This window comes from Typopeltis vanoorti, chromosome 6, assembly GCF_054136105.1.
Source record: "Typopeltis vanoorti isolate ZY-2024b chromosome 6, IOZ_Tvanoo_1.0, whole genome shotgun sequence".
NCBI classification, from domain to species: domain Eukaryota; kingdom Metazoa; phylum Arthropoda; class Arachnida; order Uropygi; family Thelyphonidae; genus Typopeltis; species Typopeltis vanoorti.
This window is the reverse complement of record NC_143554.1, coordinates 2,481,558-2,498,448: the sequence shown is the minus strand read 5'-3', so window position 1 is coordinate 2,498,448 and position 16,891 is coordinate 2,481,558. Positions and strand designations below refer to the sequence as shown.

General features: G+C 36.8%; 1 protein-coding gene across 1 annotated transcript in view; it reads left to right on the top strand.

Moving 5' to 3' along the window:
- Window positions 1-16,891, top strand: part of LOC150105248 (ciliogenesis-associated TTC17-interacting protein-like) — a 220,457-nt gene that overhangs the window by 178,028 nt on the left and 25,538 nt on the right. The window contains exon 6 of the mRNA XM_090393915.1: window positions 1,341-1,433. Coding sequence (XP_090250041.1) covers window positions 1,341-1,433 — 93 coding nt within the window. The remainder of the gene's footprint in view (window positions 1-1,340; window positions 1,434-16,891) is intronic.

Sequence of the window (16,891 nt, the reverse complement as noted above, 5' to 3'; positions counted from 1 at the left end):
TGGTGAAATTCTTTTAAGGAGAATTCTTTCAAAGAGCTTAAAGGTGGAGCAAAGCAAGAAGATAGGTTGTAGATTTTTGACATCATTTGGATCTTTTTCTGGTTTGGGCACGGCAATTATTTTGGCTTCTCGCCACAGATTTGGTAGTTTTCCAGTCATAATTTTTGAGAAAAGGGTGGCCAGCCAGGTTTGGCCTTGTTGATCGAGATGTTTTATTAACTCGAGGAGGATACCATCCACTCCTGCAGCCTTGCCGTTCTTGGTGAGTTTTAAGGCTATCTGTACCTTTTCCTGAGATACTGGGTGTACAAGTTCAGGAAGTTCAGGGCCCATCTTCAGGATTTGCCTGATGGAAGATTGCACAGTAATTTTCCTGATAGAGCTGGGACATATCATGGAGGTGTTCAATAAATGATTAGCCATTTGATCAGGGGTTATCTCTGTTGTTTTGTTTGTTGTTGGTTCTGCCCCACCTAATTTTCTCAGAAGTCACCAGCTTTTCCAGCTAGATGTGGTGAAATCGAGTTCATGGTTGGTTGAGATCCATCTTTCCTTTCTGTTTTTATCCAGCATTATTCATGTAATAATCACAGTATTTGATTTCCCTATTATTAGATTTTTTTTTCAAGAATTGAGTTATTCAGTTTTGAGTTGTGGAGTTGGTTTTCATTAGCTTCTCCAGTTTTTCTCATACAAACATTAATGTCTATGGAATGTCTTCAAAGTCAATTAAGTGTAAATAAAGAAATTCAAGTGATTTGTTTATATCCTACTGATGCTACCATATAAAGACTTATGTATGTTGGTGTAAAGATGACAGTAATGATAAGGAAGATAATAAAATTAAAATTTATTTTGTACTTCTGTACTTTGACATTCCCCTAAGCAGTGCACCTGTTGTTACATCCCTAGTTTTATGATTACTAGCCTGGTTGGCCAAGTGGTTAGTATCACCTCTCCTTCCAACAGGCTAGCTGCTGGTTTGAATCCTTCCTTGGGCATAGATATTTGTGAGTGTCTTTAAGTGGGAGATTAATTTCATTAAAAGGTAAAATTCATCTCTTACCTAATCTGAGAGCACTGACTCACTTATCAGAGATCTGAATTAGTTAGGGGAAAAAAAGGTTCAGTGATTTGTCTCTAGAGCATAGTTCCTGAATTATGTAGAAAATGAATAAAAACATAGAAAAAATCCTTAGCATTCCCCCCCCCCCCCATGTTCAATGCTTTAGGTTTACAAACTTTCATGGATAGGAGTTACATAATAAAGAAAAGTGTGTATTTATTGTAAATCTTGCTAAGTTTTTAATTTTTGCATTAATTATACTAATTTTCATTAGTCTGCTGCTCTTACTTTGGAAAAGAAGATAGATATATTTGTTTCAGAGGGATCCAATATGTACATCATAAAACAGAGAGAAATTCAAGATAATGTAAGTATGTAATTGTTCTCTTTATTATTATTATTATTATTATTAATGTATGACTTCTGTGGAGTGAAAAGACTCATCACTTTTGATACATCTCTGTCTGTTTAACTGTGCGTTAAACACATTTACCAATTTTGCACTCACTACACTCTTAAACAGTGCATTCTGATGAATGTCTTACGATGATAATGATAATCCCAATAATCATTCTCTATGCAAAGAACTGGATCCTCAACCCTTTGCCTTACACTCTCCTTATGCAGTTTTTGGAGAGTTTTTCTATTCTATGAAAATGTGGGGCACTTATTCATGTTAGAAGGAACATCCCAGTAGTGGTATTGATAATATTTTTCATTTTTTTCTCTTGTTTCTTCGTTCTTCTTCCTATTCTTTGCTCTAATTCTCTTGAGTCTTTTTTACTGTTATGTCCTCCAGACCACTATCACTGAGATCTAGCACCCTGCTACAGCATTTGCTATGTAGTGTGAACTAAGGACATCTGGAAAATAGGATCCTGGTAGTCTTACATTACTTTGGCCCCTGCTTCAGCAAGACTGGTGGTCCTGGTTGGCTCAGTCAGAATCAATTGGTCCTAGTGGACTTGCCTGAAAGGGTAAACAGTACCCTTTTTCCTAGATAGTGGGAGTGTCTCCTATCCCACTATCTAGGAAAAAGGTCTAAGGTTTGCTGCACTGCTAATATAGCACCTGGGATAACCTTGGTATTCAACTTCCAAGCATGTTTATTGCTTGCTGGAGAGTGCATGTTCATGTATGGCTCCATGGTAGTTGGAAATGTCTGGTGCCAAACAAAAAAAAATCCCTTGAGCATAAAATTCATCTTCACATTTTCCAGGGGCCTTGTGATGGCCCTGGAAAATGTGAAGATGAATAAAGTACAAATACTGTAGCTACATAATTTGATAACATAAGAAACAAAAGACATCTGGCACATATAAATATAAATCATCCATACAACAGGTGAAAAGCCAATTCAAAAGGGTTAGGATGACTGTCAATATCTCCCCCCAATTAAAAAACTAAAAAACAATTAAAAAACTATGTTCTGGCGATATTCTTGTTGAAACGTCATGTCAGTAACACTCAGAAAAACTACTGCTGAGAGCAACATCAATGGGGAATATGAATTACAGTAACCCCCTCATAAAACACTTACTCTTTTAGAGGTTTGATATCAGAATGGGTTCCCATTAATGTTCTAGATAAGGAGATATGTTCAGAGCTTAAAGATCAAATAGTTACAAGTATGGGAGGTACATCCTGATACCTATGGATGATCATTTGGTTCTGACCAGGAACATCATCCTTACTTTTGATACACCCAAATCTTCAACATTGGAAAAGCAAGATATCTCGACTGTCCTGCTATGTTCCACATCTCTAATCCACTCAGATATTTTAAATGTCAGAAATATTGGCATACCCAAACTGCCTGTCAGGTCAAAATTACATTTTGCTATGACAAAATTTTGTAATGCAAAATGAAACCTAAATGTGTAAACTGTGATGGAGATAATCTGCTCTACTTCCATGCATGCCAAAAGTGGAAGGATGATTAAAAAACAGAACAAAATATATATTACAGAACAGATTCATGCCATTTCAGAAATTAACGAGGACATAGGGCATCTATTAACTTTGGAAATATCTAGAATAAAGCAAATCATTAGATGGATGATGATAAGAGTTGGAAAAAGTTGAAATACGATTAGAGAGACATTGGAAGGTCAAGAAGAATAAGCAACAAAAGGAGAAACAAAAAAAAGCATTGAATTAGGTAAGATGTCACATAAATATAATCAGGTAGATAAAATTGACTATAAAAAGAAAGATATTATATGGTATGGTGATTACTGTTCTCTTCCTTCTTCTGGGGCATATAAACCATTATTGTTAAATAACCTCTATTTTTATTCTAGCTTCTGTTATTCTTTCATTCCATAATTTATAATGTTTTAACTGTTTTGAAAGGGAGTTATGAATCCAAATCATAACTCCTGCTTGTGCTCTTTAGTCTCTGTCGACTCACTATATATTACATTAAAATTCTTGGTTCTCATGGTTCCTTTTAGAACTTACATTTTTAGAAATTAATTTTTTAGAAATTAAAAATGGATGGAATGCGTTCAAAGAATGAAAACAGAAATATTATCAAAACAAGTCTTAAAGTACAAGCCATTAGGAAAAGGAAACCCAAGATGGCCTCTTAAGAGATTCAATGATGACTTCTAAGGTCAGAACAGACCACTCTAGGCCTAAATCCTTGATAGGCATGATAATGATGATGATTACTTCATTTTCTGGGCAGTAAAATTATTATTATTATTATTATTACTCCAAGACCTCATGGAGTCAAAGACTCATCTGGTAGGTCCTTTTATCACACACACACATCTCATCATACCGTGTCTTAAACACACTCAAACTCCTTGCAGACACCACACTCTCAGGCAAGGCATTCCAATCATTCACAACTCTGCACGAAAAAAACCTGCCTCTCACTCACCTACTCACACCCTCTTTATACAGTTTCCAGGAATGACCTCTGGTTCTCCCCTGATCTCATACTATGCTCTGTAGAACTTCTCCACCATTGATCCTATAACAACACCTTACCAACTTGTAGGTCTCTATCATATCTCCCCTCTTCCTCCTATCCACCAGACTGCAAATTACATCTTCTCAATCTTTCCTCATACTCGACATTCCAGAAGTCAGAAACTACCTTAGTCAGTCGCCTTTGAACCCTTTCCAACATCTCTTCATCCTTCTGAAAACCAGGTGACCAAATCTGGGCACAATAGTCCATGTGTGGCCTAATCAAAGCCTTATACAATGGAACAAGAATCTCCCTACTTCTACAAGTCAGTGTCCTCTGCATCATTCTCAGAAGCCTTTGTGTTGTCCTCACAATTTTGGCAATGTGTCCCCTAAGTTTTAGATCCTTATCCACTATCATCCCCAGATCTCTTATTTCCTCTACCTCCAACGATATATTCTCACCAAGCATAAATTCTGCATCCCATCTTTGTTTTCCAAATTTTAAAACCTTACATTTTGCAACATTGAACTCACATCCCCATTTCCATACCCAATCACTCAATTTATTCAAGTCTTCTTGCAAGGCTACAACATCTTCACTACTCTTCATCGTTCATCCCAACTTTGCATCATCTGCAACCAACTGAATATCTCCATCCAAATCTTCACCTATATTATTAATATACAAGTTAAACAGTAATTGCCCTAAAACAGGCCCGTGAGGCACTCCACTAGTGACTTTCCTTTTCCCGGATACCGCTCCCCCATACACAACTTGTTGCTACCTATCAGATAGCCAGTCTCCAATCCAATGCACCTATCTAATATCCAACCCCCATCTGCTATAGTTTGACTGTCAACTTATCATGAGGCACTCTATCAAAAGCCTTTGTGAAATCCAAGTATATTAATGTGTATCCTTCTCCTCTCCAAAGAAGCAGTCACTTTATTGTAATAAGTAAGTAGATTACTAAAACATGACCTCCCTTTAGAAAATCCATGCTGTCCATCAAAGATAATACCATTGTTGTCAACCCAACTCTGGATCCTAGTTCTCGCAAGCTTCTCCAACAACTTAACCACAACACCTGACCCACAGATAGGCCTATAGTTTGATGCTTGAGTTCGATCACCTCCTTTATAAAGTGGCACAGTCTTGCCCTCCTTCCACTCCTTAGGAACTTGACCAAGTGCAAGACTCGTATTAAAAAAATATGTCAGGGCAGGTGTCAATCAACTCCCTGGCACATTCCTTCAGAATACACAGCGATATATTATCAAGTCCCACAGCCTTATTTACATCTAGTTTACTCAACTTCCCAAACACCTCTTGCTCACTTACAGTCAGTCTCTTCTCCCCATCATCATCTGCTCTCAATCTCTCCATGAAGTCACATTCACAAGATTGAAAGATATTTATGAACTGCTCATTAAGTATCTCCATCACACATTCTGCAACAGCTGTCTTTATATCATTTTTTCCAAACAATGTCATCCTTCCATAATCATTCTTTCTTTTGCTGGCTACATATTGAAAGAACTCCCTAGGATTCTTTTTGACTTCATTAGCTAACTGCTGTTCATATCTCTCTTTAGCTACTCTCACCAACGAAGTCATCCTCCTTTCCTGGTCTTTGTAGACCTCATGAAATTGGTTATTTCCACTTCTCTTATGCTGCCTCCACAATGCCCTTTTTCTCTGTATCGCATGCTTAATCTCTTTATTCATCCATCTCACACCTACCTTATTTAACCTTCTCACCTTTGGAATACATTTTGACATTGCTTCTACTAAACAGTTTTTGAAATTCCCCCAAGCTGCATTGATCTCTTTAAATTAAAAATAAAAAAATTAAAATAAAAATAAAATAAAAAATTTAATGAATGTAATTGAAAAGCAGAAAACAAGAGTAAATGAGATGATAGCTTTAGGAGTAACAAATGATTTGTCTGGTGATTAATACAGTATGAGAGTGCATATGAAAGGGACTGTTGTAAGAAGCAAGAGTGAAGAGGGAGAAAGTGAAAACAGTATATTTATACACACTTATACAGTTTGCACATGAAGAAAAAACACAGAATTTTATTTAAAAACTCTGATATATTTCATCCAGTGTAACATGGGTACTGTCAAGAAGAAAGACTAATAAATAATTTCAAAACATGAATTATAAGAATGATGCATGTACCATGTGCTTTAGTACCTTGTGTTTCAGTCACAGCTGAGTTGACAGGATTACACTCTTGGAGTATAAAGGAAAAATTGTAAAACTTTCTGCAAAATGAACAGTTAATAGTAATCACTTCCTAAAATTGGTGATTAGATATTGCCAGAACAGCTAATGTTTGGATCATTTCATAGCATTTCACATGTTTTAAGGAGAAGCCAACCAAATGGGATTTTTTTTTTGTCAGAAACTTTTACTATTTTTGCTTTGTACTCCACTGTTTCCCAGAACTCTTTGCCAAGTGTCAATAGCATGAGAAGCAAGGCTAGACTTGTTGGATTTCAAAAATGTAATACAGTCTTCATGTTCTTGGATTTAATCAAAGCAGAGCAGCCAGTAATGAGCACAGTCTTTGATAGACACCTGGTAAAGGAAAGAGTGGTTATCTATCCTTTGTAGATGGTAAGAAAAAAGACAGTTTCAAAGCTGGTTTGATGGAGCTGTATACCTTGAATTTGCAAAAGAATCTGTTTATTAAAGATACCAAGAAATTATATACTTGGTTTAATCCTTTATCCAAGAATGGATAATATCTTGAATAAAGGATTAAAGCAAGTATATAATTTCTTGGTATCTTTAATTTATAGTATAACAAGTGGAAAAACTTCCAAAGAAATCTGTTTATGAAGGACGTTCCTTTAAGATAGGGTATTGAAATTCTTTTCACATTAGACTAGCCTGGTTGATGAATGATATGTGTATTTGGAGAATTAAGTAGTAGGGGAGACATTGAGGTGTATGTAGAAGAGTAGAGTGCCCTCTCATGATGAGTCCTTAGAGATGTGACGTAAAAATAATATCAAATAATTTTCTGAATGGTTGTTTCATTTAGCCATTGAACATCAGAGTGCTTTTAATTTCATTTAATTCATCTAAAAAAAAGGGGGTGGGATTAGAAGAGAAGATCCCATCATGAGCTTTATGTACAAGACTTTTGATAATACCTATCTTCTGCAATGAATGATGATGTGAGAGGAGTGAATGTATCAACCAGTAAAGGTTGGTTTTTGATAAACCAGAAATTCAACATGACCTGTACGATTTTCACAAGTATTAAAGTATCCAAATTTATTAATCTATCCAAAAAGGATTGATGGTAGTTGGATTCATGTTCTATAGTGAACCTGATACAGGAGTACAAAGAGTTTATTTTTTCCTGGAACTGAAGTAATTCTGTCTCACTGAGAATAGACCGCAAAGTTATCACCAGTGAAATGAAGCTATATGAGGTTGAGAAAGAAATGGCATGGAAGAGCTTATTTTGTAGATATTCCATAAAATAATCAGCTAATGCTGGTGAGATAGGACAGCCCATCTTCGTTCCTTCAATTTGTTTGAACAACTTATTCTGCATTTGTAAAATTACTTGCATTGATGTTGAATTTAAATATTTAACAAAGTTTTCCTGAAAATTTTGATTCCAAAAATTAAAGTCTCTTGTAGTGGGATGTTGGTGAATAGGGAGACTATCAAAAGAAATCATAACTTTTATTAGATAGACATTTTTAATTTTCTCTTTAAAGTCAAGGCTGTTTTTAATATAAGAACTAGTGTGGCCAGTGAGATTCCAGAAATGATGAGAAAGATGTTTTGTAAAGTGTATAATAATTTCTGAATGGTAGTTTCATTGTAACCATTAGACAGAGTGCTTTTAATTTTATTTAATTCATCTGAACAAAAGGGAATCAGAAGAACAGATCCAGTGAGCTTTATGTATAAGATTTTTGATAATATCTATCTTCTGCAATGAATGATGGCATGAAGAGGAGTGAATGTATCTACCAGAGAATGGCTGCAAATATTTGGATGTGTGGAATGAGTTTAAGAGAAGAAGGGAGCCAGTATAGTCCACTGGTGTACATGGTGGATAGACATCTTTATGGACTTTGGGGAGACCATAGAGATGTGGCAGACAGGCATGATAAATTTGTATCTTCTGAACCAGGTGTCTGTCAAGTACCCTGCTCATGTCATTTTTGCAACTTTGGACAGACTGGCCAATCTGCTTTGATTGGAATCCAAGAACATCAAGACTATACTGCTTTTTTCGTATCCAACAAGTCTGTCCTTGCTTGCATGCTACTATTAACACTAGGCACAGTGTTCTTTGGAACCAGACAAAGACCCTTCATTCCAGCTCTCTTCAGATTTGATCATCTTTCCTTGGAATATGTGAAATGCTATGAATTGCAAATTTATGAATTTCTAAAGAGCCTTAACTATTCTGACTGATGCCAATCTCCAACATTTGGGAAGTGATTACTATTAACTGTTCATAAATTTCTTTAGGATATTTAATGTGAAGAACTTTTACAATTGTTCCTTTAATCTCTATTAGTGTAATCATGTCAAATCAGCTGCAACTAAGACACCAGCTAGTAAGCACATTGTAATGACTCATTCTATGATTCGTATTTTGAATGTTACCGGTCATTTTCCCTGATCATGATGATGATGCATGAGATATACTGGAGCTTTCTGAATAAAATTCTGTATTTTGTACATGTGTAAGCTATATAAGTATCTGTAAATATGTGTAGTATATTTGTTCCCTTAAAATGTTTGATAGTTAGCAAATTACTTAAATATGATAGAAATTAATTAAGAAGGGCTATGATGGGAATTTGATGTGTAGGCTGTGCAGAAAGAATGGTTGCAAGTATTTGGATGTGTGGAGTGAGTTTAAAAGTAGAAGGAATCTGTATAAGAGGCTTACGTTTAATGCGTTTGGTATCAGGAATCTGGAAAAATTATTAATTAGTAACAATGCAACTATCACAGACTCAGGGAAAATAGATTGTGATGAGCAAAATGGTGAGAATTTGCACAAAAGAGTGACCATGTTATGTAACTGTGTTAATGAGAAGAAAGTGTATTATCATGGAGATGATTATTAGGAAAAAGACAATTGTGTGTTTGTCCTGTTCAGACTTATTAAGCAAGTGCAAGGATGTTAGCATAAGCAAGGCATTAGATAAGAATAGAGATCTGCAAGTTGTCCAAATGGGTCACACTGACTACAGAAGTGAGTATATAAAAAAGCTTGCAGGTAACTTATGACTGTACATGAATGCCAAGAATTTCAGCTGGTAGACCCAATTTGTTGTATTTCTTGGATGTAACATAGAATTGATGTTCAGAAAGTTGTTTTGAAACAAATTGGCCTGTTGCCCAAAGTAGAAGAACTTGCATACTGTTGAACTTGCAGTTGCATGAGACTGAATAGACTCCAGGTAGAAGTGGAAGTTTTTCTGTTGGAAATGGTAGAATATCATGTGAGATGACCTCTGAGATTTCTATACCTCATTCTCATGATTGGACTGTTGCTTTTGATCTTCCAACCTAAGTATATGCATTGAATGTATCACTGGATAATCCTCTCTGGAATGGAAGCATATTATCCCCATTCCATGGGGAATATATGCTTCCATTCCAGAGAGGATTATCCAGGAATTTATATATGCTAATATATAATGGAAGCATTATATATGCTTCCATTATATATTAACATATATATGATGGAAGCATATATGCATATATAATGGAATATATTCTTCCATTATATATGCTAAATTCCCATCCCCTAAGCAAGCTGTTGTTCTCCAAAAGATGCACCATGGTTATATAAATGAATAACCAAGCATACTGCAACTGGCTATCATCAAGATCTATGCCATCTCTCTCTCTCTCTCTCTCTCTCTTTTTCACTGCTTACACCAAACTCCCAAAACAACTGCAAGAAAATCGTCAGTGCATCAAAAACTGATTTTCAAAGAGCCAAAAGGAGAAAACTTGCATTTGGGCAACAGAGTGTATGACTGACACTTGGAAGAAACTGCTCAAAATATTTGTTTATATATTGACAAATCCTCACAAGAGTGACAAGACCAGGCTTAACAATTGTAGTTGAGATTGATAATGAATGCGTAGAGCATTTGGTGGAACTGTGGAAGAAGTGCTCAAAAATGAATACCCCCTATAGAGCTATAAGCACAAAGTTGTAGATTGGGGTGGGGGGTAACAGAACAAGAAGGCAATCCCCTGCTCACAAAAAAATTTTACAGTAAAAAAAAAATTGGTAGAGGTATTTGCCTCTGTTAATAACACTTATAAAGATTATTGATGAATTTGAAGTCATGTGTATTTGGAGTGGTCAGGTCTTTCTAGTAATCTGCTATGCAGATTACCAGCTTATGCGAGATTGTCAATGATGGCAGATGTTTTGGCATCACTATGTGCAATCTGCATAGGAAAAGGAAAGCCATTTGGAGTTGTTAATGTTGAAATCACTGAGAAGGATGAATTCACTATTGAGAAATTCAGGTTGGTGAAAAGAACATTAAAAGAAAGGAAATATTATGTCAGGTCACCATGGAGTCAGAAGACATATTACAGGAGTCCTCTCTCACCATCATCTCTCACCTTGAAAACATTCAGCATTCAAGCATTCATTACCCATTTGCTACTCCCATTGTACAAAAGATCTCCTTTTCAGTTCCCTGCTGAAATAATATTGGGCAAATTGACTCCAACATTAAGACTGCCGAAAGTCTTCAATTGCTATTATTATTATTACCCCAAGACCTCATGGAGTCATCTGAGAGGTCCTTTTATCACATACACAGCTCATCATACCGTGCCTTGAACACATTCAAACTCCTTGCAGACACCACACTCTCAGTCAAGGCATTCCAATCATTTACAACTCTTCACGAGAAAAACCTGCCTCTCACTCCCCTACTCACACCTTCTTTATACAGTTTCCAGGGATGACCTCTGGTTTTCCCCCAATATCCCACTATTTTCTGTAGGACTTCTCCAGCATTGATCTGATATTAACCCCTTACCAACTTGTAGGTCTCTATCATACTCCCCTCTTCCTCCTGTCCACCAGACTCTGCAAATTACATCTTCTCAATCTTTCCTAATACTTGACATTCCAGAGGCCAGAAACTACTTTAGTCAGTCGTCTTTGGACCCTTTCCAACATCTCTTCATCCTTCTGAAAACCAGGTGACCGAATCTGGGCACAATAATCCATGTGTGGCCTAATCAAAGCCTTATACAATGGAACAAGAATCTCCCTACTTCTACACGTCGGTGTCATCCGCATCATTTCCACAAGCCTTTGTGTTGTCTTCACAATTTTGGCTATGTGTCCCCTATATTTCAGATCCTTATCCACTATCACCCCCAGATCTCTTATTTCTTCCAACTCCAACAATATATCCTCACCAAGAATAACTTCTGCATCTCATCTTTGTTTTCCAAATTTTAAAACCTTACATTTTGCAACATTGAACTCGCATCCCAATTTCCATGCCCAATCACTCAATTTATTCAAGTCTTCTTGCAAGGCCACAACATCTTCACTACTTTCATGGTTCGTCCCAACTTTGCATCATCTGCAAACAACTGAATATCTCCATCCAAATCTTCACCTATATCATCAATATACAAGTTAAACAGTAATGGCCCTAAAACAGACCCCTGATGCACATCACTAGTGACTTTCCTTTTTCTGGATATCGCTCCCTTATACACAACTTGTTGATACCTATCAGATAGCCAGTCTCCAATCCAATGCACTAATCTAATATCCAACCCCATCTGCTCTAGTTTGACTATCAATTTATCATGAGGTACTCTATCAAAAGCCTTTGCAAAATATAAGTATATCACAATAAAACTGTTTAGAAGCTCTTCTAAATTTAAATTATCAGCTATGTCTGCCTCTATCGATATAGTTGCTAGACTAACCAATCTTTCTTGGGTCATTGCTGTTTGCAAATAATTTTTAATAAGCTTGGAAAAACTTCTTTCCACACTTGCTATGTATTGTTAGCATAGCGATGGCGCCTACCATAATATGGCTGAACGAGCGCCCTTATTAAGCCGCACGGTGAGGCAGGCTGCCTCTGGACCTGGCTATCAGAATCAGACATACTAACTGTTGTCGAATGTAAAGGGCAGGAGAGGAGGGGCATGCTACATGATATCAGATGACTTGAATCCAGTTGAGACATATTATTGTAGTATTAATACTAACAGTATTTCATGTGACAGTGAGTTTGAAGCCATCTGATATGAGGTGGAATCTAACAAGATCAATTGCATAGTGGAGTGTTGTTACAGACCTGGTGGATCGATTGCTAGTGATGAAGAAATGTATCACCAAATAGAAAAGATGAGAGTGAAAAGAGCAATCATGATAGGACACTTTAATTATCCAAATATTGATTGTGTAGCAGTAGATTCTCATGAGAAGAATGAAAATGCATTTATTGATCTGTTGTGGGATAGCTTTCTCAAACAGCATGCAACAGAAGGAGCTTGAGGTCAAAGAGTGTTAGATTTGATTATAGCGTCAGAGGGCGTTTAAGTTAAGGATGTAACTATTCTGCCTCTTGTTGGTGACAGTGATCATGCGATACTCACTTGGGAAGTGACGTGGGAAGTTTACGGGAAGTTTCTGAATGTTCCATTCAGAAAAGGTTACATGCTGAACTACAAAGCAAGAAATTATAACCAACTGAGGAGTATACTGAGTTCAGTAGAATGGGATCGGCTGCTGGATGGGAAGAATATTGACAGTGCATGGAAAGCATTTAAACAATACTTGAACGATGCAATATCAGAATGTGTCCTGAGAGTTCGAAGAATAAATAGGGTAGGAGTCAAATCAATGTGTAATCTTATTAAGCAAGAGATTCATAAGAAAAGGATGATGTGGAAGGAATATCATTTGCATAAAGATGATGTCTGTTATGAAAATTATAAGCAGCAGGCTAGAATAGTCACAACTGTTATATGGAAAGCAAAGTCTGAGTATGAAAAGAAACTGGCTCTGCATGCTAAAGACAACCCACAAGAATTCTATTGATATGCTGCAAGTAAAAGAAAGAATGAATATGAAAGAATTACTCTTCTAAATGCAAATATGAGGAATACAGAAGAAGTTGTATAACTAATGAGTGCCCATTTTGCTAAAAACTATCAACCTGGTGTACGCAACATTGATCTCACTGCTACCTCTTCACTGAATGAAGAAACTCAGGTATATGAGGACAAGATTTTAGAGCTGTTGCACAACCGAATAATAATTTAGCAATAGGGACTGATGGGATATCGGCACGTGTGCTAAGAGTGTTCAGCTGAACTGGATATTCCTTTGACCAAGCTGTTTAATATGAGTCTCAAAACAGCTGATGTATCCAACTATCGACCAATTAGTATCTCAGGAGTAGTGGTGAAGATTTTGGAAAAATTAGTTAAGGCTCGCATTCAGAAATGGGTTGACAGTGAATCTCCACTTTGCAATGAGCAACATTGGTTTACTAAGGGAAGGTCATGTTTTAGCAAATTGCTCATATTCAGTAACAATGTTACCATTGAACTAGACAAGGGGAATGGATACACCATGATACTTTTGGATTTTGCTAAGGCTTTTGACAGAATAGCATGGTAGACTGTTGCATAAATTGGAGAATACGAGTTTCAGTTATTTCAGGCTGGCATTGGATAATACAATATCTAATGTCATATTATATTGGTGGGATTATGCTATAAGAAACTGATGAGACTAGGGATCTTGGAGTGTTAGTAGATAAGAAGTTGAAGTTCAGGAGCCATGTAGCAAAGACTGCAAATACAACTCAAAAGATAAGAGCAATGCTGAAATGAATATTCACATGTAAAGATAAGGATGTCATTTTGCCTGTTTACAAGTCCTTGATAAGACCTCGCTTGAGCTATTGTGCACAGGTCTGGTCTCCTGGTTTCTGTTGTGATTCTGATGTATTGGAGTCTGATTATGAAGACAGATTGAGAATTTGTAGACTGCAGATACTAGCAAACAGTAGAAAGAGGGGTAATATGATTGAGATCTACAACCTTCTGAAAGGGCCATACAGGAGTTCAGTTGATGGAATTTTTCAATTTATGGAGGAGGAGAAAGGGCAAAAGGGAATCCTTGGAAGCTGAGAACGAATGCTACTAAGAATGGGGTGATGGCTAGATTTTTCTCTCATAGGGCAGTGCATGATTGGAATGGATTGTCATTGGATGTTTTGAGTGAAAGCAGTGTGAATGAATTCAAGAATAAGTATGATAGATGGTGTGTGTTGTATGCAGCCTCCCTTGATGAGTCTCTGACTCCCTGGAGGTCTCTCTTAATAATACCTATCAGACAGCCATTCTCCAATCCAATGCACTAGTCTAATATTCATCTCCATCCACTCTACTTTGATTGTCAACTTATCATGTGGTAATCTATCAAAATTCTATCAAAATGTCTAAGTATACCACCATATATCCATTTCCAGCATCCGATGCTGATCCCACTTTGTTGTAATAAGTATGTAAATTACTAAAATATGACCACCCTTTAGCAAATCCATGTTGTTCATCAAAGATAATACCACCGTTGTCAACCCAGTTCTAGATCTTGGTTTTTGCCAGCCTCTCCAACACTTTAACTATAACAACTAACATACAGATAGGCCTATAATTTGATTCTTGAGTTCTGTAATCTCCCTTATGAAGTGGCACAATCTTGCCTTCCTTCACTCCTTTGGAACTTGACCCAATGTAAAACTCATAGCCAGGGGATTGACATCTTCAAAATACATGGTTATACTGTATATCATCAAGTCCCACAGACTTATTAATATCAAGTTTGCTTTATTCCTCACATACCTCTTCCTCTCTCACAGTCATTCTCTCCTCTTTCTCATCCACACTGCTCTCAATCTCTCCATGATGTCACATTCTCAAGGATGAGGGACCTTTATGAACTGCTGATTAAATATCTCAACTGTATCCTCTGCAGCAGTTGTTCTTACACCATTTTCTCCAATCAGTGTCATTCTTCCATAATCATTCTTTTCTTTTTAATTAATTTTTTTTTGTTCTCTGCATATTGTAAGAACTCCCTAGTTTTTGTTTATTAGCTAACTGCTGCTTATACTTCACTTTACCACCAAGTTACCCACCTTACCTCTTTTTTGTAATCCTCATGGAATTGATTACTACCACTCCTCTTATGTTCTCTCCATAATGCCTTTTTCCTCATGCTTCATCTCTTCATTTATCCATTTTACACCTACCTTATTTAACCTTCTGATGCTTGGAATACATTAAGACATTGTTTCTACTAGATAGTTCTTGATTCTTACCCAAACAGCATTGATCTCCTTTCCACCCAACTCCTCATTTCATGCTACAGTAGTTATCTGTCTACTGAGCTTCTCATAATCATCAGCTTTTTAGTTCCATATATAATCTTTCCTCACTGAAGTCCTCACACTGCTGGCACCCACCCAGGTAATTACTTCATGGTCACCTCATCACTGATATACTCAAACCACTCACCATTGTCGGTGAGGGGGGGGTGGCATCAAAATCTTTGAGGCGTTGAGGTGGGGCATGATCCAAAAAACGTTGGGAAATACTGCTCTAGAGACTGATTTGACACCTCATTTATTTCAATTATTTAAAAGGGAAAAAAATATGGCATGAGAGAGGAGATGAAAGAATTACTGGAAGTAACAAAAGAAAAGAGTGAGAGAGTTAAGATAGTGAGTCTGTTGCCACAGTATGACAGAGTAAAGCTGAGGGAGGGCTAAAATAGCAAATGACTTGATGCATAGGTTATGCAGGAGGAGTGGTGTAGAGTTTGTGAATGTGTGGAGTGAGTTTGAGGGCCAAATGACTTATACAAGAAGAATGGTTTGCATCAGAATGGATTTGGTGTTCAGAGACTGGAAAAAGTGTTTATTGAATGAGGTGAAAGTGGATGTGTAGAATCAGGAAAACTATAGCTTTTTTTGGGGGGGGGGGGTTAGCCATTGAGTATGTAGACATCAGTAAGGCAGTTGAGTTCGTGTTTTGAGGCTTAAGTGCTGGCATCATGTTGGAGGTTTAATAGAATATTTATAGCACTAGGAAAGGATTAAAAATAATTTTCAAGCTTCCAAACCTTTTGGTTCTTGTCCCCCCCATTTATATATTTGTGGATTTTAGTTAAATCATATATAAACGGGGTGGGAACAAGAGCCAAAAGGTTTGGAAGCTTGAAAATTAGGTTTTAATCCTTTCCTAGTGCTAAATATTCCATTAAACCTCCAACATGATGCCAGCACTTAAGCCTCAACACACGAACTCAACTGCCTCACTGATGTCTACATATTCAATGGCTAATCCCCCCCCCCCAAAAAAAGCTATAGTTTTCCTGCTTCTACACATCCACTTTCACCTCATTCAATAACACTTTTTCCAGTCTCTGAACACCAAATCCATTCTGATGCAAACCATCCTTCTTGTATAAGGCTAACTCTCTTATCCCCCCCACTGGACTTATCAGATCTTATATTACAAAAATTCTAACCATTTTAAAACCTTGATTGAAAATCTAACTTTAAATAATACAGACATATTGATAAGCTTTGATATCCCCTCACTGTTTACCAATATTCCCTCAAATGACACCTTAACACTCTTAAAAGACGTTTTTCCTTCTGATATCTTACATTTCTTTTCCTTTGCCATCAATTCTGGTTATTTTTCTTGGAAGGAAGAACAAAATTTATAATCAGATAGAGGGAATCGTTATGGGTTCTCCCCTCTCACCCCCCTCTTGCCAGTTTTTACATGGAAAATTCCGAGCCATAGA